This window comes from Miniopterus natalensis, chromosome 11 (genome assembly GCF_054644295.1).
Source record: "Miniopterus natalensis isolate mMinNat1 chromosome 11, mMinNat1.hap1, whole genome shotgun sequence".
Taxonomy (NCBI): domain Eukaryota; kingdom Metazoa; phylum Chordata; class Mammalia; order Chiroptera; family Miniopteridae; genus Miniopterus; species Miniopterus natalensis.
Window position 1 is genome coordinate 26,110,583 of NC_142091.1, and position 20,528 is coordinate 26,131,110.

General features: G+C 40.0%; 1 protein-coding gene across 1 annotated transcript in view; it reads right to left on the reverse strand.

The window, feature by feature from the left end:
- Nucleotides 1-20,528, reverse strand: part of FAT3 (FAT atypical cadherin 3) — a 607,947-nt gene that overhangs the window by 316,079 nt on the left and 271,340 nt on the right. The window contains exon 3 of the mRNA XM_087821612.1: nt 13,671-13,985. Coding sequence (XP_087677738.1) covers nt 13,671-13,985 — 315 coding nt within the window. The remainder of the gene's footprint in view (nt 1-13,670; nt 13,986-20,528) is intronic.

Below are 20,528 nucleotides of genomic sequence, written 5' to 3' on the forward strand. Positions count from 1 at the left end.
CACTTTGGAAAGTGGTTCAGAAACATAAATTTTTGTTTGTTCTGGCACCTAAAGTGTTCAACTTCAGTTATCTGGGAAATCCACTTAAGTATATCAAAAGGTACCAGACAGAACTAAAATTTCCACCTGCAACTTCAGTAACAAGCTCAGGATTCACCCTAAAACACAGGGCGGGTTTTTTTTCCCCTTTTTTTGCCAAATGTTTCTGTCTTGTAAACAACCTGTTTGTTTGTTAGGCCTGAGGCATTTCCTATTTCTTTGTGTTCCTCCCCCACGCACGCACAGAACCCAAATCCACAAAGTCTTATTAAATCAGAGGATAAAAGCACAAAATAATTCATGCCATTTACTAGTCATGACAACTCAGCAAAGCACTGACAGGGATCTAATGAAAACACCTTTAATGTTTCTACATATATGCAAGTAAACACAAATCCACCGAGTGTATTTGATTGGAGACTCTGATTTTCAAAGTCCACTTCACAATGAAAGTCGTTTCATTGAGCACTAAAAGTCTTAAATGCTAAAATTACAGAAATACGTCTACATCTCGTTTCATATTATCCATTTTAATAAATATCCCTATTTCCCATGCACGAACATCATTTCTTCAGAGGAAAGCATTTCTCACTGTGACAGAGAACAATTTAACTAAGTAAAAAATGAGCAATTTAGTACGTACATAGCCAAGATGAAGCATGTCTTTATAAAATAGGAAATTTTACAGAGAAGAGAAATTAACTTAAGTGGTAGGAGGTAAAATTGGATTTGTCTTCCTTAACTAAAGTATCTGCAATGGCAACACATTTAAAAATGGTGCACTGGCAAAGGTTCCGCATTTTCTGCCTGGAATAGTCTGTCTCTAATGTGATGGATTTATTTTACATCTCCTCACTCAATGTCTCAGATGTTTTCCTTCGTAACACAACCAAAATATATTATAATCATTTATTATTGTCAAAAAAAGTCCAATAAAAACTCTGAATGTCATTTACTTAATTTTTTTTTAAATTTTAAAGTTGCGTGACAGTAGCAATCAGTGATGATTTATGGTGAAATAATTAAGGGTAGAGTCCTGGTGTTACCATCCTCAGGCCCTCCATTCCTAGCACAGTACCTGGTATACAACAGGCATTCACAAAACATGAACATGTGTTTTTTATACATCTTAGATCTTCAGTGTGTTTAATCAGACTGATTCTTCTTTGATTTTCAAGAAAGGATTCTTTATAAGCAAATTCTGTTGAAAGGCAAGAACTTTGAATGCTTATAATAACTACGGTATAATAGTTAATATTTATTGAGCACTTGGCATGTACAAGGCTAAGTGTTTTATAAAATACATTAGTCTTTTTACCTTCTCAACAATTCCTCTAGTATCCCCATTTTGCAGATGGGGAACCTGAGCCATGAGAAGTTAAAAATGTGTCCATTGCCATGTGACTGGTATGTGAACAAGATGGGGCTCCAGTCGAGGAGGAATCCATGCTTCTCAAGGGGGCGCTGGGTGAACTTTCCAGGGTGAACTTCCTAAAGGACAGGTGGTTATTGTTCACATCTTGTTCAACAAGTTAAGGAGAAGCAGAGTTGTCTAAAATAGGATAATTGTTGGCAAATTTTCCTATGGAACACTATCGATAAAATTTAAACCAGTAAACAACCATCTAAAAACTCCTACTAAAAAGAGACAGGGCTTAATCCAAGCATATGCTGGAGACCACAGATATTTTAGGTCATGACCCACAGAATTTCACAAACAACAGACAAAAAGTGGCAGTCAACATTCAGGCTTATGTAGATGAGAAACGCAGCAATAATGTAACTTAAAAACACAAATGCCTTTCACTGATATCTCCCCTAATTGCCCAATCTAAAGGCTTCTTTTATTCTTAACCTTTGCACAGCACCAACATGAGAGAGCGTTTCTTCTTTCCCGAGCCTCACTCCTGACTTGGTTTCTACAGCAGCAGACTGCTATGGTCCCCTCGCTTACGTAAAGAGAAGCCCCTTTCAAAATTTGGCAAAGGTCTATATTATGACTGCAGAGTATGTTAGAAAATCTAAGGGCAAAGAGCAGAGCTGAGTCTCACTAACATTTGTACGGCCATTGGAAGGTCTTTAGGATCAAGCCTATCAGAGCTTGTCTGTCTGTCTCTCAGCTACTTCATGCACACAGCCACTGCCTTAGTCTGTTCAGGGTGCTGTAACAAAACACCTTGCACTGGGTGGCTTATAAACAACAGAAATTTCTTCCTCATAGTTCTGGAGGCTAGAAGTCCAAGGTCAAGATGCTGGCAGATTCGGCATGTGGCAAAGGCCCGCTGCCTGGCTGATAGATTGTGTCTTCTAGCCAGGCCCTCACGGTAGGGGAGATGGATCTCTCTGAGGTCTGTTTTCTAAGGGCATTACTCTTCCCAAAGGCCCCACCTTCAAATGCCATCATATTGGGGATTAGGTTTCAACATATGATTTTGGGGGGGATACAAACATTCACCTACAGTTCTAAGGTTTACAACTCTCAATTCCACCACAGCCAGAGAGATTATCTCTGAATCACACTAACAAATTCCGGGAAGGCTGAATCTCCGTCTCAGTGTCTAGCCCCACCTAATTGGCTGGGGCAAGGAGGGAAGGATTGGGAGTACTGAGAAAAGGGATGTTGTGGGCTAGGCAAACATCTCCAAAGCCATTTACAACAAGGTGCCTTCTCTGTGTGATTGCAAACCTGAAGCTCCTTTCACTACCCCCTGCAGACTGTCACCACCTCTCATGTTCACCTATTCCCAGTGTCACCAAGTCCTGGGTAACTGTATTTCTACACTGTCTCCCCCATCAGCTCCCCATTTCCCTTCCCTTCAATGCCACTGTCATTTATAGACTCAAAGGCTGTCAGAGGCAGAAGGGTCTCAGGGCCTTCAGTGGAAAATAAATATAACTTCTCACACCAGCTCCCCATCAGTGTTAGGCTGAATGAATGCCAAGGGTGGGCACAATATAAAAGGCTGTTCCCGTGATTAATGATGTCTGCCATGGGAGCAGGAGACAGTGGCAGCGCACAGTAGGTGTTGATGGTTTTGATTCTTGTTCAAACTCCTTGATTTACAGGTGAGGATTCTGACATCTACAGAAATGAGGTAAACTTATCCACTATTATAAGAGTAGTTAACAACAGGGATTGGATAACCCAATTACCGTAACTGGTACTCTTTCCAAGGCATCTTACTATTTTATTCTTGCAAAGTAGATATATCTAAAATAGGAAAAGTGGTTTGCAGGAGCCTGAGAGAGAGCTCTCTATCGCCATCACAGTCCACTTTCAGCCACGACTTAATTTAGATGATCACTCGTGGAAGTCAGCGTGGCAGATGGACACAGTCCTACAAAATGAGACTTAATGAACCTATAGGTAAAGTGTTACTTGTAGCTTGAAAACACCAACTGCCTAAGAACTTAATTACATAATGTGGATGCCAAATTAACTAAAACAAACTCTGCACATGTAAAGACAATATCATTTTACATTTATTGGGAGTTTACTGCATGCCAAGTACTTTTAAGAATACTTTACATAAATTAACTCATTTAGTCTTGGTGGCAAGCCAATTTATTATTTGCAATAATTTTCCCCATTTCCACAGAGGAGGAAACTAAAGCTCAAAGAGGTTAAGTAATGTGCTATCACACAGCTAAGAAGTCACAGAGCTCAAATTCAAATGCAAAGACATCTGATTCTGGTATCCAAGCTCTTGAATACTACTCCATGCAGCTTCTCCCCCTCCCAGTGATATGATGAAGACTAACTATGACTTTGCATAGCAAGTGGCTAAACAAACATTTGTCATTTTGCTATAAAGTAATGAGACTGCTTCCACAACTCACCACATGTTGGTTTTATAATTTTATTGTTAGATTCATATGTGCTTTCCTAGAATAATCTACCACAATGTGAATAAAATTTAGAGATTTTTAAAACACTTGTACACTCTTATAAGAACGTCAAGAAGCCAGAAACAAAGGCATTCGAAGATGGCAGAAAATGACAAGACCAGAATACACAGTGGTAACAACGCTAAAGCTGGACTTTAGATTCTCAACGTCAATGGAGAAGCTACACTCTATCCTGTAGTAACTTTTTAGGTAGAAGCTTTCAGTAATTTGACAGAAAAGTACTTCCAGAGAGTCTACTTTAGAAGACTGAGAAGGGACAAAATAAATGAGACTCTGACAGATCTGATTCATGAAGCACATGGAATGCCAGTCAACAGTAACTTTCACGTGACCTCCGGCTTCACACAAAACACTCCCATGGTCAGCCCTACACAAGATGAGAGGACCATCCACAGGTGATCTTTCAGAAGTTCTGAAATGATTATAGTAATTCAAGGACACTCAAGTATCTCTTCAAAATCCCCATCACTTTTAGAACTATTAAATAATTAAACTCAACTAGGTCAAAAGTACAGCAAAACAAACAAAAAAACTAACCAAAGCCAGACCTGACTACTGTAAAAAACTGCTGAAACTCTTAACATTTGGTCTAGTAAAAAGAGCACTGTACTAGGAGTAGGTGGCCCTTGGTTTTGCTGACTAGCTTCACTCCCTTAAGTGAGCTCAACCTTCCCACCTGTACCCTGAGACTGTACCTTTTATGTTTCCCAGGGCTGCTATAACAAAGTACCACAAACCAGGAGGCTTAAAACAACAGAATTGTATTCTCACAGAGATCTAGAGGCTGGAAGTATGAAATTGGGGTGCCAGCAAGGCCATGCTCTACTTGAAGGCTCAAGGGGAAGAGTCCTTCCTTATGTTTTCCTAGCTTCTGGTGGTTGCTGGAAATCCTCAGGATTCCTTGGTTTATAACAGCACAATCCTAATCTCTCCCCCATCTTCACATGTCCTATCCCCTCTGTGTCTCTGTTTCTGAATTTCCCTCTTCTATTAAGGATGCCAGTCACTGAACTGGGTACACCTCAAACAATATGACCTCATTTTAACTTGATTACTTTTGCAAAGACCCTAGTTCTAAATAAGGTCACATTCATGGGTACAGGGGTATAGGGACTTCAAACATGTCATTCTGGGGGACACAATTCAACCCACAATACCCCTGTAAAACAGTTTTCATATAATAATCTGAAAGATTTCTGGGAGCTCTAGAATTCTAGGATCAGTAACATGTTTAATGAGTTTGCTCACATTTTTCAAATTCAATAGCATTTGTCTTTAGCATTACGGACCATTAATCAAACCAACCTTAGCTCTGCGCTCACCAGCTGGGTGACCTTGGTCTAGTCACCCAGGTTCCCAGAGTCCCAGCTTCTTCCTAGGAGTGTGGTGATAGCTAAATGAGTTAATACACGAAAATGCCAGCATGGCTCAGGGCACAGAGCAAACCTCTGCTCTGGGTTAGGGTTCCCCTTCCCATCTTCTCCTTATACCTGGGAGGGAGGGGACACACGGCCAGGGAGATCTAGGAGTCTCCCTAACAGTGGCCTGGAGGAATAAAGAGAGACAGGCAGTGGTTTCAATTAAAATTCACTGTTTCTCTCAGAAGAGAAGAAAGTAATAAACTGATGTAGTAAATTACTGCAGTGGAATTAATAGCCAGATAGAAGAAATAGAAGAGAAATTTATAACCTTAATCAATATATCTCTCTCTACACACACACACACACACACTCACACATTCACACACCCCTCCATCATCTGCTTTATTTACATGACTCTATCACCTCCCAAATAATTCTCAGTAATTTCCAGCAGCAGCTATGCCAGCAGCTGAGCTCCAGGGGCAGGTGGATATCTAGGAAGACAGTCCCTCCTCCCCAGCCCCCAGGTGGGTTAGCAGGACTCAGGGGCAGCATGGAAGACAGGCAACACCAGGAGCCACACAGAGTGACTAGCATCCTGCCCCTGCAGGAGGTGCCTCTGAGTCACCCACAAGCCCGGGTCCCCAGACCAGCAGCAGCAGCATTTCTCTTCTCTCCAACCTGCCTGATCAGGCTTCACTCCCTTTTACCAAAGGTCCCCATCCCTGCCTGTAATTCAGTTTCCAAGCACCAGTTGTATTAGCTCAAAGATCTGAATCTCATAAACAGGATAAAGCAAATGATGTGGCCTAACTAGCAGCCAGGTCCACTAAAACTGGACTTAACTTGGGGACAAGGTTTCCTTCTGATTGCTGACGGCGGCTCCAGTTCCCACTTAGGCCAGTCTTTTCAATCCTATGAGGGATCCAAAGAGGGTGGCCTGGTAGATGCTGGTGTAAGTCCCCAGGAATCTACCACTGCCTGGGGCTGGGCTGCTGAGTGAGTGTTGCACAGTTACAAAGGATGCTACAGAGCTCAGAGCCTAATCCAGCTTCGTGGCTGCACAAAGCCGAAGGAAGGTCAAAAGGATTTTTTTCTTTTCTTTTTCATCACTTTCATTCCAGGGAAGAAACAGTCCACATACGTATCTGTCAGGAGGTGGACATTAGGCAGGAACAGGATTTGGAGCTGCTTAAGCATTTCAAGGGAAGAAACCCTGGAACCCTCGAAATAATCTCTGCATGCTGTCTTCGGAGAATGCTGTTCAAAACAGACTCTGGTGAGAATTTTGTTACCAGCCAAATCCTCTCCAAATACTCAGATTTGAGAAAATGATAATTTCATCCATGTTCATTCTGTTTGCAGTTCTGTTTTTGTTGTTGTTTTTCCTAATAGATTTCATCTCAAGTATTCATAGGGCCTTCAAGATACAAAGATCCGGGAGTAAGGGCAGAGTGAGAGGTGGGTTTCTTCCCTTTTTACTCTGTCATTTTATTATTAATGATATATATGTATGCATATATAGAGATATATGCACACACACTTTTTTTTTTCAGTTAACAATACCATTGCACCTCCATAACCAGTAAATCATTTTGTATAGGGTGCTTTGCTTAGGGCCATATGTAATAGCGTCCTACAAAATATTCCATATTAGCTCAGTGATTCTCAACGGGGGCAATTTTACTCCCAGGGGACATTCGACAATATCTGGAGATATTCTGGCTGTCACAAGCAGGGGGAGGGGTGCTACCTGCATCTAGTAGAGGCCGGAGATGCTGCTAAACATCTTATAATGCATAGGACAGTCCCCTACAACAAAGACTGTTCCAGTCCAAACTGTCAACAATGCTGAAATTGGTACTTACATTTACAACCAGCATTCAAACAAAATCAAACCACAGGAAGGCAGAGCCCAAGCCCCCACCAGGAGAGAGCATGTTCTCCCTTCCAGGGGCCACCTTGACCAAGCCTCTGCATCCTTGGGACCCCCTGCTTCCATCCCCCCAGCCCACAGTTAAGAGTTGATCAAATGGGGAAACACACAGCATCCTTAGGGACATGATGACAGTGCAGAAAAGTTCCCTTGGTCCATGTTCACTTGGAACACAGGCACAGGGGACACAAAGGTCACAGCTGAATTTAAATAACCCCCTGTGATCAATCTGCATGAGCCCGATTTGTTCTAGGGGACTTGTTGGATTAAATGAACACAATTTAATGTTCTACAGGACAAGGCCTCCTTTCATGGCTGAAGGAAGGAGCGAGGGTGATTTACAGTTTCATACATACTCGTTCGCTGCATTACCCACTTTGCACCTGGAGTTACAAGTATCAACTTATCATCCAGCGGCCTTTTCTACCCATTCAGAAGTTAGCTTTCCATTAGAAGGAATGATAAAAAGAGATGGCAGCAGGAGATTTCCACAATGTTCACCATGAAGAAAAAACGCTAATATTTGTATGTACTCTTGTCCCTCCCCTTGTATGCTTTTTCTTTTTAATCTCTAATTTTTATACATGATGTAACTGCATCCTTCTGTTTTCCAGGAAAGGGTGGTTTTCTAAGCAGATTACCACCAAACAAGGCTGTGCATAAACCTAGGACTTAGCTTACTTAAGACACCAAATTATTTTTGAGCACCACGGACTTATGAGCTAATACTTTTTTTTATAGCGATATACTAAAGTCAAAAGTTTGCCCATTCATTAAAGTAGGTCTCAATTGCACTATAATAACAAATTCTGCTTAATTCTATAAACATGGAAATAATACAAATGTATCTGAATATTATATAACCCATGTTTTTTTATTAACCACAAGTCCTAGTTATGATGTTTTGCTCATGGACAATTATAGGGACAGAATTTTCTTTTTTTTCCACCTCATAAAACAGGAAATATAAGCAATGATATGAGAGTTGATCTGGGGCAATGGTAGAGAGCACATTGAATTCAGAGTCAAATCTCAAAACTCCAGTACTATAAGGCAAGAGTGTGTGGATGACTTCTGAAGTTGGCTACCTGGTGCCCAGGTGCACCTCTCAGCATCTTGTGACCCACCCCCTCTTTTGTTTCTCTTTGGATGCTGAAGTCCAGGGTCTGGCAACCCAGGCTCTCAGGGTAGCAACATCAGCGTCACCTGGGAAGTTGTTAAAAAAGCAAATCATCGGTCTCTACCCCAGGCGCCTGTAGTCTAACAAGCCTGCCCTGCCCCATGACTATTATCATGCTGAATTGTGGTCTAGATTTCTCTTCCTGTTACTTCTGTTAACACCCATGATGTCTTATACCATATACCAAAGTTGAGCTGATATTACTTAGAGTCTATTTAAGAAATAAGGATATCCAATATTTTAATAAGGCACTCTCCTGTTTTAATAGCGAAAAAATGTCAAACCCCAAGGGAATCAGTAGTTAAGGGTAGACTCTGAGGTATTCCTACAGCAGACACGCTTTGGAAGAGGAGCTCTTCCTCTCAACTCACCTGGTCAGGGGACAGCTAGTTTACCTATATCTAAAGCCAACTTTGGTCAGGTTTATCCCAAGATGCTCACAGAAAGTAAAAGAAAGCTGAGCTTCACCTCCACTCAAATGCAGGTGAAGATGCCAGTGACAGGGCCATAGGGAGATACCTCAACTGCAGGAGGGAATTTAGAAAGCCCATGCCCTGGATAACCAATTATCGGAAGGGAGTACGCAAGTTCTGCTTTCATAGACACGGGCTCTCAACACAGCATATGCTGATCTTAGATTTACGTTTATTTCAAGTGGGCCTCTCAGAAGGAAGATATAAAGATATAGATTTTAAATATATTTTCATAATATATAAAGATATCATCAAGCCAAGAAACAAAGGAAGTGTGCGTATTTGCTACTTCTAATATCTTACAATACTACGGACATTTATGAGTCTTTTAAAATTCCTTTTCTAATGATATAATGCCTCTCAAACTAGCTCCAGTAGCAACAGATGGGTTTCAAGGTCAGCTTAACTTGTTTATATTCCCTGGGTGGCCTTCTGGCTTTTCTTGCTGCAGATGGACCCATGCTCCAGGGCCCACTTCAGGTCTGCAAAATCCTTGCTCTGGCCCCTCTTACTCCAGCTGGCACTGACCTCCCCTACTCTGACACACAACCTCGTTCACAGAGTATAAGCCACAGAGTTTGACCATTTATTTATAAACTGCCTTATGCTCTTGCTAAAGTACATTGCCTATGTGCTTCTTATTTTTTCCCCATGAGACTAAATTTCCTGAGTTCTTAAACTATGTTTAAAAAAAAAAAGTCTTTAATTGATTTCAGAGAGAGGAAGGGAGAGGGAGGAGGGAGAGAGAGAAACATCAATGATGAGAGAGTCATTGATCAGCTGCCTCTTGCACGCTCCCTACTGGGGATTGAGCCTGCAACCCGGGCATGTGCCCTGACCTGGAATCAAACCACGATCTCCTGGATCCTAGGTCGATGCTGAGCCATGCCAGCCAGGATCTTATACTTTTTTATATCATCCGGCCTGCCAACACCTGGGGTCTAGAACAGCAGCAGGACAAAGTAGTGCACAATATATTTTATAAAACTAAATGGAATGTTTCAATGCTACATACCAACTAGTAAGAAGAGACACTGCTGTCTTTCAAGTACACCTTCCTCAAAGACAGTGGAGTTGTATGCTTACAACTTACACAAACTTTATCCCAGTGGAGAACATAGAATGGCTAACAATAACAACTAACATTCATTGAGTGTTTTACTAAAAGCTGGCACTGTGCTAAGTGGATTCCATGCTGTAGACAGGACCAAAATAAACATTCCGAAACCCTAGAGGATCTTCCTACACCTGTTCCCCAATTCAGCCTGGGTGACCAATCAGTGGCCAGCTTGGATTTTGTTACAAGTGCTGAAGGAAAGCCTTTGAGTCCCTGCTCACCCAGAGAGGCAAGTGCACACCTGTCTGTTGGGTGTCTGCTGTACAGGACACACGGATAGGGCTCTAGTTACTGCCTGGTGAATGCCTGCACACGCAAGGAGGCTGCATTTGATTGAATTCAACTGCTCAGCCTGGAATTAATCAAACGTTTTCTGTACAGGCCAGAAAGGACCTCACAGCATTACAGCTTTTGTTTTTCTTCTTAAGCCACAGGAATTACTGAAGAAGGTCCATAGACTACTGATTCGACGTGATTTCAAATCTGGTAGAAAAAAATCAAACAGTTCTTTGGAGAGAGAACAAAGTGTTCAATACAGAAATCTCTTTCCCTTCCTGGGTCCAGGACATCTGTTCACTGCTGCGCGCTGTGGATCATAATTATCGATATTATTTGACTTTGCGTTAATCATTTTAATCTTTATTTATTATGTAGCACATTGCCAAAACAAAAGAAAACTCTATAAATTTCAGCTCTAACACAGAGGAAGGAATGATAGGTCAGTTTTAAAGAGTCTACATCCAATTTTTAGTTGAAAAGAATCTAAAGCACAAATCTTTCCTAAATATACTGGGTAGGTACATCTCCAGCTTCATTACTATAAAATGTTACATTAACATAGCTATTTCAGGCAGATGATCTTAGAGAGATAGGAAGAAATGCCAAAAATGAAAGTGTCTCTTTAGAAAGTTGGCTGAGCTGGCTGAGAGTTACTCCCTAGGCATCGTGATACTTAGGGCCACAAGCTTAACAAAATTACACCAGGCTTGTGGTTCTGCGGATCGCAATAGAAACAGGCAGAGTTAAAACACGATTCTTACAGAGCTTATAGTTTACCGGCAGCCCTCAAACACAGCGTGGCATTCGGTCTCTCATGACAACCCCTGTGAAGTAAGGAGGGTCATTCCTGTCCTCCAGATAAGAATCTGAAGTCCAAGGAGATTAAATGACATGCCTACAATCAGAGTGAGAACAGTGAGGATGGGCTCTCAACCCGCTCTGCGGAGCTTCACTGTGCCAGGCACTGCGCAAAGCAGTTCACACGAGGGCTCCTATAGTCCTTGCAACAATCCTCTCTCACTGAACGCTGAAGTTCAGAGAGTACAATAACTTTCCCAAGTTCACGAAGCTGGTGAAGCTGTCTGATATAGTTTATGCTTTCTGGTTTCTCAGTGAGGAGTGCAGCTCAAGGATTTGAAACACAATACTTCTAATCTCAAATGTTACCTCCTCCATGAAGGACTCTCTGACCATCCCCCTCCCCAACCTCATCGTGAGTGAAATTCTCTACCATAATAAACTATTGCACTTTTATTGTAATATATATATGTATTTGTTAATTATTTTAATTTCCTTTGTGCTCGGGTCCCTGAAAAAATTGGACCCTATCTTAAGTTTATGACTCTATTTATTAGATCTTGTTTGTAAACTAGTAGGCAAAACATATGCTTGGTGACCGAACAAATGAATACACGATATCCGGTGTTTTCTTATCGTGTGTCTGAGAATGATAAAATATGCTATATATTTATTGTAGGCAATTTAAAAAGTTACTCTAAAATGTCATTCCTGGCACAAATGCTTTTAAAAATCTATGGCAAGAACAGAGAAATTATAAATATGATTAAGGATCTTACTAGGCAAGGCAGGCAAAATTGTGAGAACACAATACTTTCTTACCATTCATGTGCAAACTTTTAAAAGCTGTATGAAAGACAGCATTATTTACATGAGTCTACACGTTCTCTGCACATAACATACAGTCTATGTTCTTCACATCCAACCCCAGTTGTCCCCTGGGACATTCATGCTTCCTTTATTTTCAGTTGAAAGTGCCCTTCTGCAGTGTCTTTTAAAGTATCATACAGAGGGTGCTGGGCTCACTGTTAGTGATCAAGAGGCAGTGAAATCAAGGCGGAGGTGCAGAATCTGACTTGAGGTCTCAGATTCCACAGGGGCTGTGAAATGTAAAGATGTCTGTGTGCTCAACCTCTTTACGGTGACTTCTTTTTGTCACTGTTCTCTCTCCCAACCTTCTAAAGTATCTGAATCCATTACTCTGTCAATGTATTACATGGAGCTCTTTATTATAGCAAGAAAGTGAATCAGGATGGCCTTTTCTCAGCACAGCTCAGGGGTTCTTCATGTGCAGGAGCAGTTTTCCCTACTTAATGGGGCTCTGAAAGGTTGGGCTAAGCTCCAAATCTCTGAGACTTCTCCTTCAAGTTCAAGCAGGCCTCTGTCAGAACTGATAGCTGATGACCACTCTTTGTCTTATAATGCAATGCAATTCAAATCTTGATTCAACACTGTTAGAATGCTAAACTCTGCTTAACAAAATGACTGATTCGATCATAATTAGAGAAAATCAATAGTTTCCCAAAAAACTTGGCATTCTCTTCAAATTATGTTAATGGGAACCTCACATTATAAAATGCTTGGGGTCAGCTATATGTTTCTACTTAAACAAACATAGGCAAGAGAAATAACTATCAACATGATCAGCAGTTTGACTGGAAACTTGAGCATGTCCACAACAACAAATACCAACCTATGCTAACTTTGACCAGTATCAACTCACTTGCCCAGGGTAAGATAGCAATAGTATCTTTTATTTTTACATTCTTCTAAACTTCAATTAATTAAAACTTTATCCATCACAAACTCTCACTGAGAGTTTTACTTCTGTGTTAAGACCTAGAAGAAGCAAATCACAAGAAAGCAAAAAACCAAGATTCACTCTACAAAGCACTCTCCAGTATACGTACTTGTCTCAGAATGCGTCCAACCAAACTCCACACCTGCCCTTTCTGATCCTTACTCAAAAAATTAAGTTTTCATTATGATCTCTAGAAATGTTTTGAGCAAAAGGCCAGAAAATTAAAATTTTGTATACTCTGTGTAAAGATGGAGACACCACAAGGTCTTCTAAACATTGACACTTCATTGACAGGTGGGCACAGGAATCACACAGAGAAATAAAAATTGAAGCTTAAAGTTAAGGATTTAAGGAGATCATATATAGCAAGCTGGACTAAAACCAAGCAACAGGGGAGTTCTGAGAAGGAGGGTGCCACAGCCAGCTTACCCATGGCCGGGTTACTCTCTCCCAAGAAACAGAAAGGCGGCAGTTGGCCCTCTGAGTATCCTGGAAACCACTTTTTATTATTTTGAGCAAAGCAAATCTAAGGCTTTCTATGAAAGCCTTTAATTTTTATTAGATCACTTCACCTTGGTATCAGTTGAAATTAAAACATTAACCAGACAGTAGGACGCTCAGCTTTTCAGAAACTGCCCCCCAGAGAGAAGGATGCTGTTCTCCACACAATAAAATAAATAAGGGGATAAATAAAATAATAAAAGTAAGCAAGTGTCAGGCTGATGGATTTAAAAATTGGAATACCAATTTTAAAAAGTCATATGAGCACTTCCATACCTGTTTTGATATTGATGGCAAAAAAATTCTGAGGATTTCCACTTGTAATCCTGTATGTCAGCTTTTCATTGGAACTAGAGTCAGGATCCTCAGCCTGAATCTGAATGACAGATACATCCTTGGGAGAGTTTTCCATGACGACAGGATAATAAATAGGTTCGGAGGTCAACGGGGCATTGTCATTCACATCCTCAATTTCGATGTAGACTTCGATAGTGGAATAGAGTGGAACTACCCCCCGGTCTGTGGCATACACTGTCAGCCAGTAGGACCCTGTTGTCTCTCGATCCAGAATGTCTGCAGTAGAGATGACCCCTAGGAGAAAACAGAGAGAGCATGATTGCTACCATGAAACTGGAAGACCTGAAGTAAATCTTCCCAAATTCAGGAAGGAGGGCTGTGCTAAGTCATCTTGGCATGTAAAAAAAAAAAATCCAGAATACAAGATTACATTAAGATGTTTCTTCTCACATAAGAAAACTATTTTCTGCAAAACCATATTAATGAGTACATCTACTGTTTGAAAATTATAATTACATTCACAAATACTTTATTTGCATTTTAGGGATAGGCAGGATCTCAATACATGCAAGCACAACAGAGAAGAGACAATTGGAAGCAATGGGAAAAGAGTGGGGCAGAGGTCAAAACACTTCCCATGTTGCATGGGAAATTAAAGCAATAGTGGGTCAATATCTCAATTTGACCTGATATTGAATTGATTTCCTATGCAACAAAAAGCTCTCTCAGGGTAAATTATTTTATGTGTTCATTCACAAAAATGAAAAAGGCCTTTCAAATGTTCTTTTGACTGTTAGGATAAAAAATACTTAACATGCAAAGATGAAGCCTTTTTCATACTATTTTCCTGAAACTCTAATATCACAGTTATTCCAAACAATCGGAGAAGACATGCCAACACACTGTCTGAATGCGCTCCAGCCCCATGAAGAACACTACAGAGAGCCATAAATAAGCTCTGAGACACTGTGAGAGACACTCATGGACAATTATTCAAAATTAGGAGCAGAAAAATGCCCAATCTTCTCCCTCCCACCTTTTCTCATTTCATGGATGAAATAAGTGCCAACAGGAAATCAGGTGTCTGCCAGAAAAGCCAGAGAAGACAGTGCTCTTCAGTGTCTTCACAGCTTTCACTTAAATCACTGGGCTTCAGAAACTGAGTACAGGGACAGGAACATTTCCACTGCGATGGGGAAACTCTGGGGCTCAGCTTACAAACACTCTAAATAGTCAGGATACCCATGGAAGGCATGGAATTCATGTGATACCCTAGTCAAGAAACAATCCTTCAGTTATGACCTGAATTCTCTAGCTTTTGTATTCCTGTCGGACGTTGGACTACATTAGGCATATAATTTGGCCTAAAGACCCTGCATAAGCAGATTGCCAAGTATAGCAACTGAGAGGGAGGAGGGCATCTGTCCAGAAACAATTAGGCTGGAATACTCAGTTGCCTAAATCTCAGAAGAGCTAAACTCTTCAAAGGCAATACCCCAACTGATGCTGACTTTTCAGCTCCAAAGTTATCCACCAAAGAACCATGCACAGTGTTATGCCATGTGGCAAAAGAACCTTAAATATTTTCAATGGAAATACATAGAACACAATGGATTCCTATAGGTTCATGGATGATACCTGGAAGTCAGAAATGCCAATATGGCATTGGAAGAGGAGACACTAGATACTAGATTAAGAAGAAAAATAGGAAAAGAAAAAAAAAAGATTGCTCTGTCCAGGGTGGCTCAGTTAGTTTAAGTGTCATCTCATACACCAATAGGTGGTGGGTCTGAATATTGGTCAGGGCACATACCCAGGTTGTGGGTTCGATCCTTGGTCAGGGAGCATGTGGAAGGCAACCGATTGATGTTTCTCTCTCACATTATGTTTCTCTCTCTCTCTCCCTTCCTCTCTCTAAAATCGATAAAAATATTATTAAAAAATCATTGCAAACATGAGGCTATATGTCCATTGACTGAATGAGTAACAGGCAGCCTTATAAACTGGATTGAGACAGGGTAGAATATCAACAAAACATTAAGGTCCAGAGAAGGCTCTGAGAGCAGGACACCTGTCCAGATGTGAGAACATCTGCAGGGTGGGCACAGGCCCATCACAAAACCATAGCCAGCTTAGTGGATCACTCACAGTAGTCACAGCCATGCAACACCACACAGACACGGGCTGTGCTACCACCCAGGGGGATTGGAGCTCTTCAAGTCAAATGATGGCCAAACGACAGGGAATCAGTGGTGTCTGGAATGAAGACAGAGTAGGCAGGCAGGATCTGGGATGTGGGACATATGTTGCAAAAAATGCTCTGAAGGTGCTGGAAAGGATTTCTTGAATGACACCTGTCAATTTAATTCATAAGCATCTACTTGACTCTGTGCTGGACAATGGAGGAACAGAGTTAAGTCTGAGATGGTCTCTGTCTTCGAGGGACTCACCATCTTTTGAGCAGGCAGCTCTTGCATGAGATCTGCACTGAGTGGATAACTCCACAGGCAACAGCCAGGAGGACTCGGTGCCATGTGGTTGAGACTGACACACTGGGGAAGGCAAAGGGTCTAGAACCAGAAGGGGTTGGGAGGCAAATGAAATAGCATTTCCTGAGCATCTATGATGTGCTATGAGACTTGCAACACAACTTTCCTATAATGTAAATATTATAATGCTCTCTTATAGATGAGGGCATCAATTCTCAAATGTAATTAAGTAACTTGCCCAAGGTCCCACAGCTATTTGTAGAAAAACCCAGGTCTGTCTGCCTCCAATACTCTAGTTTCAAATCCAGACTCCATTACTTAACTACCTGTTTGACCCTGGAAAAGGTATTTAAACTAAGCAAGTCTAATTTTACTCAGTTGTAGAGATGATGGAACTAAATGTATGCTAAGAGTTTGGCCAAATGCTTGCAACATAGTAGATGCTGAGTATAAGATAAATCAATGTGAATCAAAAGCAGTACCAAAAGCCTGATGAATACTAACCATGCCCCAAAGAAAGGGACACTCTTTAGGGAAGAGAAGTTTGGGATAGGCTATCCTGTTAGATGTTTATTTCTTCTCTGGTCATGGGGCACTCTTGCACAGTCTTTGTGATTTGCCCATGACATACCCTTTCATAAAAATATCTGGCCTACTTGAAAAACAGAACAAAGCAACAATATCAAGCAAGCTGGTGTTGTTTGTACCTTGCCTGACTACCCACGACACCTGCACTCACGTGCACTCACACGCACACAGATTTGCAGTCACAGAACTGCACTGTGATCCCTGGAAGTCACTTAATTTGCTTTTATTGCACCTGTCAGACTGAAAGGTGGTATATCACAGACTTTGGACACTAAATGACTTTGAGAATCCTTGGATGAAAGGCATCCACTAATGGAAATTAAATGATAGGGGTGGAACTTTACTGTATTTTCTAATGAAGGCTCAGAAATGTGATTTGGAAATCAGAATTCTCTCTTATTAAGATAAACCATGTCTTCTGGCTATATTTACTCATTAACTAGAAGTGTGAATAAGTATCATGAAACATGGTGTCTGGCATCCACCTCATGACCCCAAAATTTGAGGACAGATTTAAAAGAGTGACTCTGAAATGTCATTATAAGATTCATCAAAGGTCCACATTAACCATATTACTACAACCAGTATCCAGTGATAGCATTTCCTCACTTCTCCTATGCCCTCACAGCTAATGATGATCTACATGGTCACAATTGAAAATGTAAATCCACATGACCTGTACCATCAAGCAAAATCTCACTTTCGAGGTTGCCCAAGAGTGGCCAAATCATGTCATGAGCCCTTAGCATTGTGACAACCACCATGCATCCTTTATTACTTTTTAAAATTCAAGTATAATTGACATACAAGAAACTATACATGTTTAAACAATTTGGTAAGTTCTGCTACCTGAAACCATTAACACAATCAAGATATCAAACATAACGATTATCCCTAAAAATATCCTCCTCACTTTTAATCCCAATTATAAATGTTCCCAATTCTCTGTACTTCCAGGCATCAGATTACCTTCCTGTCACTACAGATTAATTTGCATTTTCTCCAATTTTATATGAATGGTATCATACCAATGTAATCTTTTTTTGTTTGGCTTCTTTCAGTCAGAATAATTATTTTGAGATTCCCTCATGTTGTACATACAGGGTGGGGCAAAGTAGATTTACAGTTGTTCTTTGGAAAATAATACAATAACTAATAAATAATAATACAAGAATAAGCTCTGTGCTTAGTGTACTCACAACTATAAACCTACTTTTGCCCCACCCTGTATAAAAATACAGCATCCATTTTCCCTTTTACTTCTAAGTAGTATTCCAATGTATGGGCATACCACAACTAAAACTACATTGACTATTTGAGGGACACTTAGGTTGCTTTCAGTCTTTAGATGTTACAAATAAAGCTGCTAAGAACATTCACGTACAAGTTTTGTATGGAAGTACTTTTATTACTCTTGAGTAATTACTTAGGAGTAGAATGGCCATGGCACATGGCAGGTCTGTGTCTGCACCATTTTCCCTTCCCATCAGCAGTAAATGTGGAGTATTCCAGCTGTTCCACATCCTCACTGTGGCTTATTTGGCATGGTAACTTGCCAAATTTTAGACATTCTAATGGGTATGGAGTGGCATCTTAAGCATCTTTAAAAGTGCTTATTACCATCTGCATATCTTGTCTGGTTAAATGTTCAAGTTGTTGATCCATTTTTAAAATTGGGTATCTTCTTGTTAAGTTTGGGGAGTTCTTTATATATATGGGTAGAACTCCTTTATCACATAAATGATTCCCAAATATTTTCCTCCAGTATATGGCTTGTCTTTTCATTCTCTTAATATCTTTTGAAGAACAGAAACTTTTAATTTTGATAATATCCTAGTTTTCAAGTTTTCTTTTGTAAATCATGCTTTTGGTGTATATCTAAAAATCTTTGCCTAATCTAAGGTCACAAAGATTTTCTCCTATATTTTCGTCTAGAAGTTAATAATCTTAGGTTTTATATTTATATCTATGATCAATTTTGACTTAATGTTTGTATATGGTTCAAGGTATGGGTCTATGTCCATTTTTTAATATGTAGATGTTCATTGTTACAGCCCCACTTGTTGAAAAGACTACCTTTCTTCTCCGCTGAATTGCCTTTGTATTTTTGTCAAATATCAATTGATCATACATGTATGAGTCTATTTCTGAACTCTCCATCCTGTTCCATTGATCTATTTGTCTATCTATACACTGATTACACACTGTTAATGTAGTTTCATAGTAAGTCATGAAACCAGGAAGTATAACTCTTGTTATTATGCTCTTTTTCAAAAATGTTTGGGCTATTCCGCATCCTCTGTGTTTTCATATAAATTATAGAATCAGCTTTAGAATCCACATAAAATTCAGAAAAATCTATTATGATTTTGATTGTAATTTCATTGACTCTAGATCATTTTGAACAGAACTGACATCTTAGCAACTTTGAGTCTATTGATGCTTAAATTTCTCCCCTTTTTATGTTTCCTTTCTTTAAACAATACTTTATAGTTCTAGTATACAGATCTTACACATCTTTTGTCAAAATCATTCCTAAGTATTTCATGTTTTTCATGCTATGTAATGACATTATTATTTTAATTTCAATTGTTAGTTGTAAGTATATAAAATATGATTTTTGTATGTTGATCTTATGTCCTATAACCTCGTTAAACTCATTTCTTAGTTTTAACAGAATTTTTACAAATTCCATAGAGTTTTCTACATAGGTGACCATATTACCTCTAAGTAGGGACAGTTTTACAACTACTATCATCACTACCATCATCTCCACACCCATTCATTATGTGCCTGGTACTACAGTAGGTGAAATAAATGCATTCTTCATTATATTTTCTAAACCCCTCACTTATTCAGCAAACATTTATTAGTGCCAACCACTCATGAGGTAGTTACTGTTTTTATCCTCATGTTACAGATAAGAAAACAGAGATTAGGTTAATGAACAGTAACAAGAAGATTTAGTTCTCAAACCCTGGTCTACCAAACTTAAGACCAGTTGTTAACCAAAACACTATTAAACCATACAGATATCAAACTTGCATAGTATTTTGTGCCCAAAGAAATTTTTTCTCCTCTGATAGAGAAATGTCATTAATTGGGCAAACAATACTGAATTAATGTTATATTTTCCTATGTGAGTTCTCCATATTGACTATAGAAATCATCATAAGGTACTTCTTGGTATATCACTGTGGAATACAAAAAAAACACACCAAAATACTACTGATCCTCTGCAAAGAGAGCCTATTTTGATTTAGAAAAATATGCAGAATATAATGCTTATGAAATATTCTTGGTCCATTACCCAAAACAGTGCTGAAGTGTTGATCTCCACAAAGCAGTCTCCTCCCATGTGCAGGCTCTATAAGGACAGTCTCTGTCTGTTTGCTTAATCATTATAGTCTCACTGCCCACAACAGTGCCTGGCATATAGCTGGCACTCAATAAATCTGTGTTCATGAATGAAGTAAGTCCTGACACTGAATTAGCAGTACGTCAGCTTATATCGGTGATAAGTTAGCCTCACTCAAATCAGGCCTGAAGGGACGCCAAAGAGCACTGAATATAACCTTCCATCTAATGAAAGCATCCCTCCCACAACATCCTGGACCAGGCACCAACCTCTGCTCTCAGTCTGGCAACAGGACCCTCTCCGTTTACTAGGGTGTTTCAGCAAACGTGACATTCTTCACACTGAGGCAAATGCTGGTCTCTGATTTCAAATGCTTTTTCTACCTGCGCCCCCTCACATTGC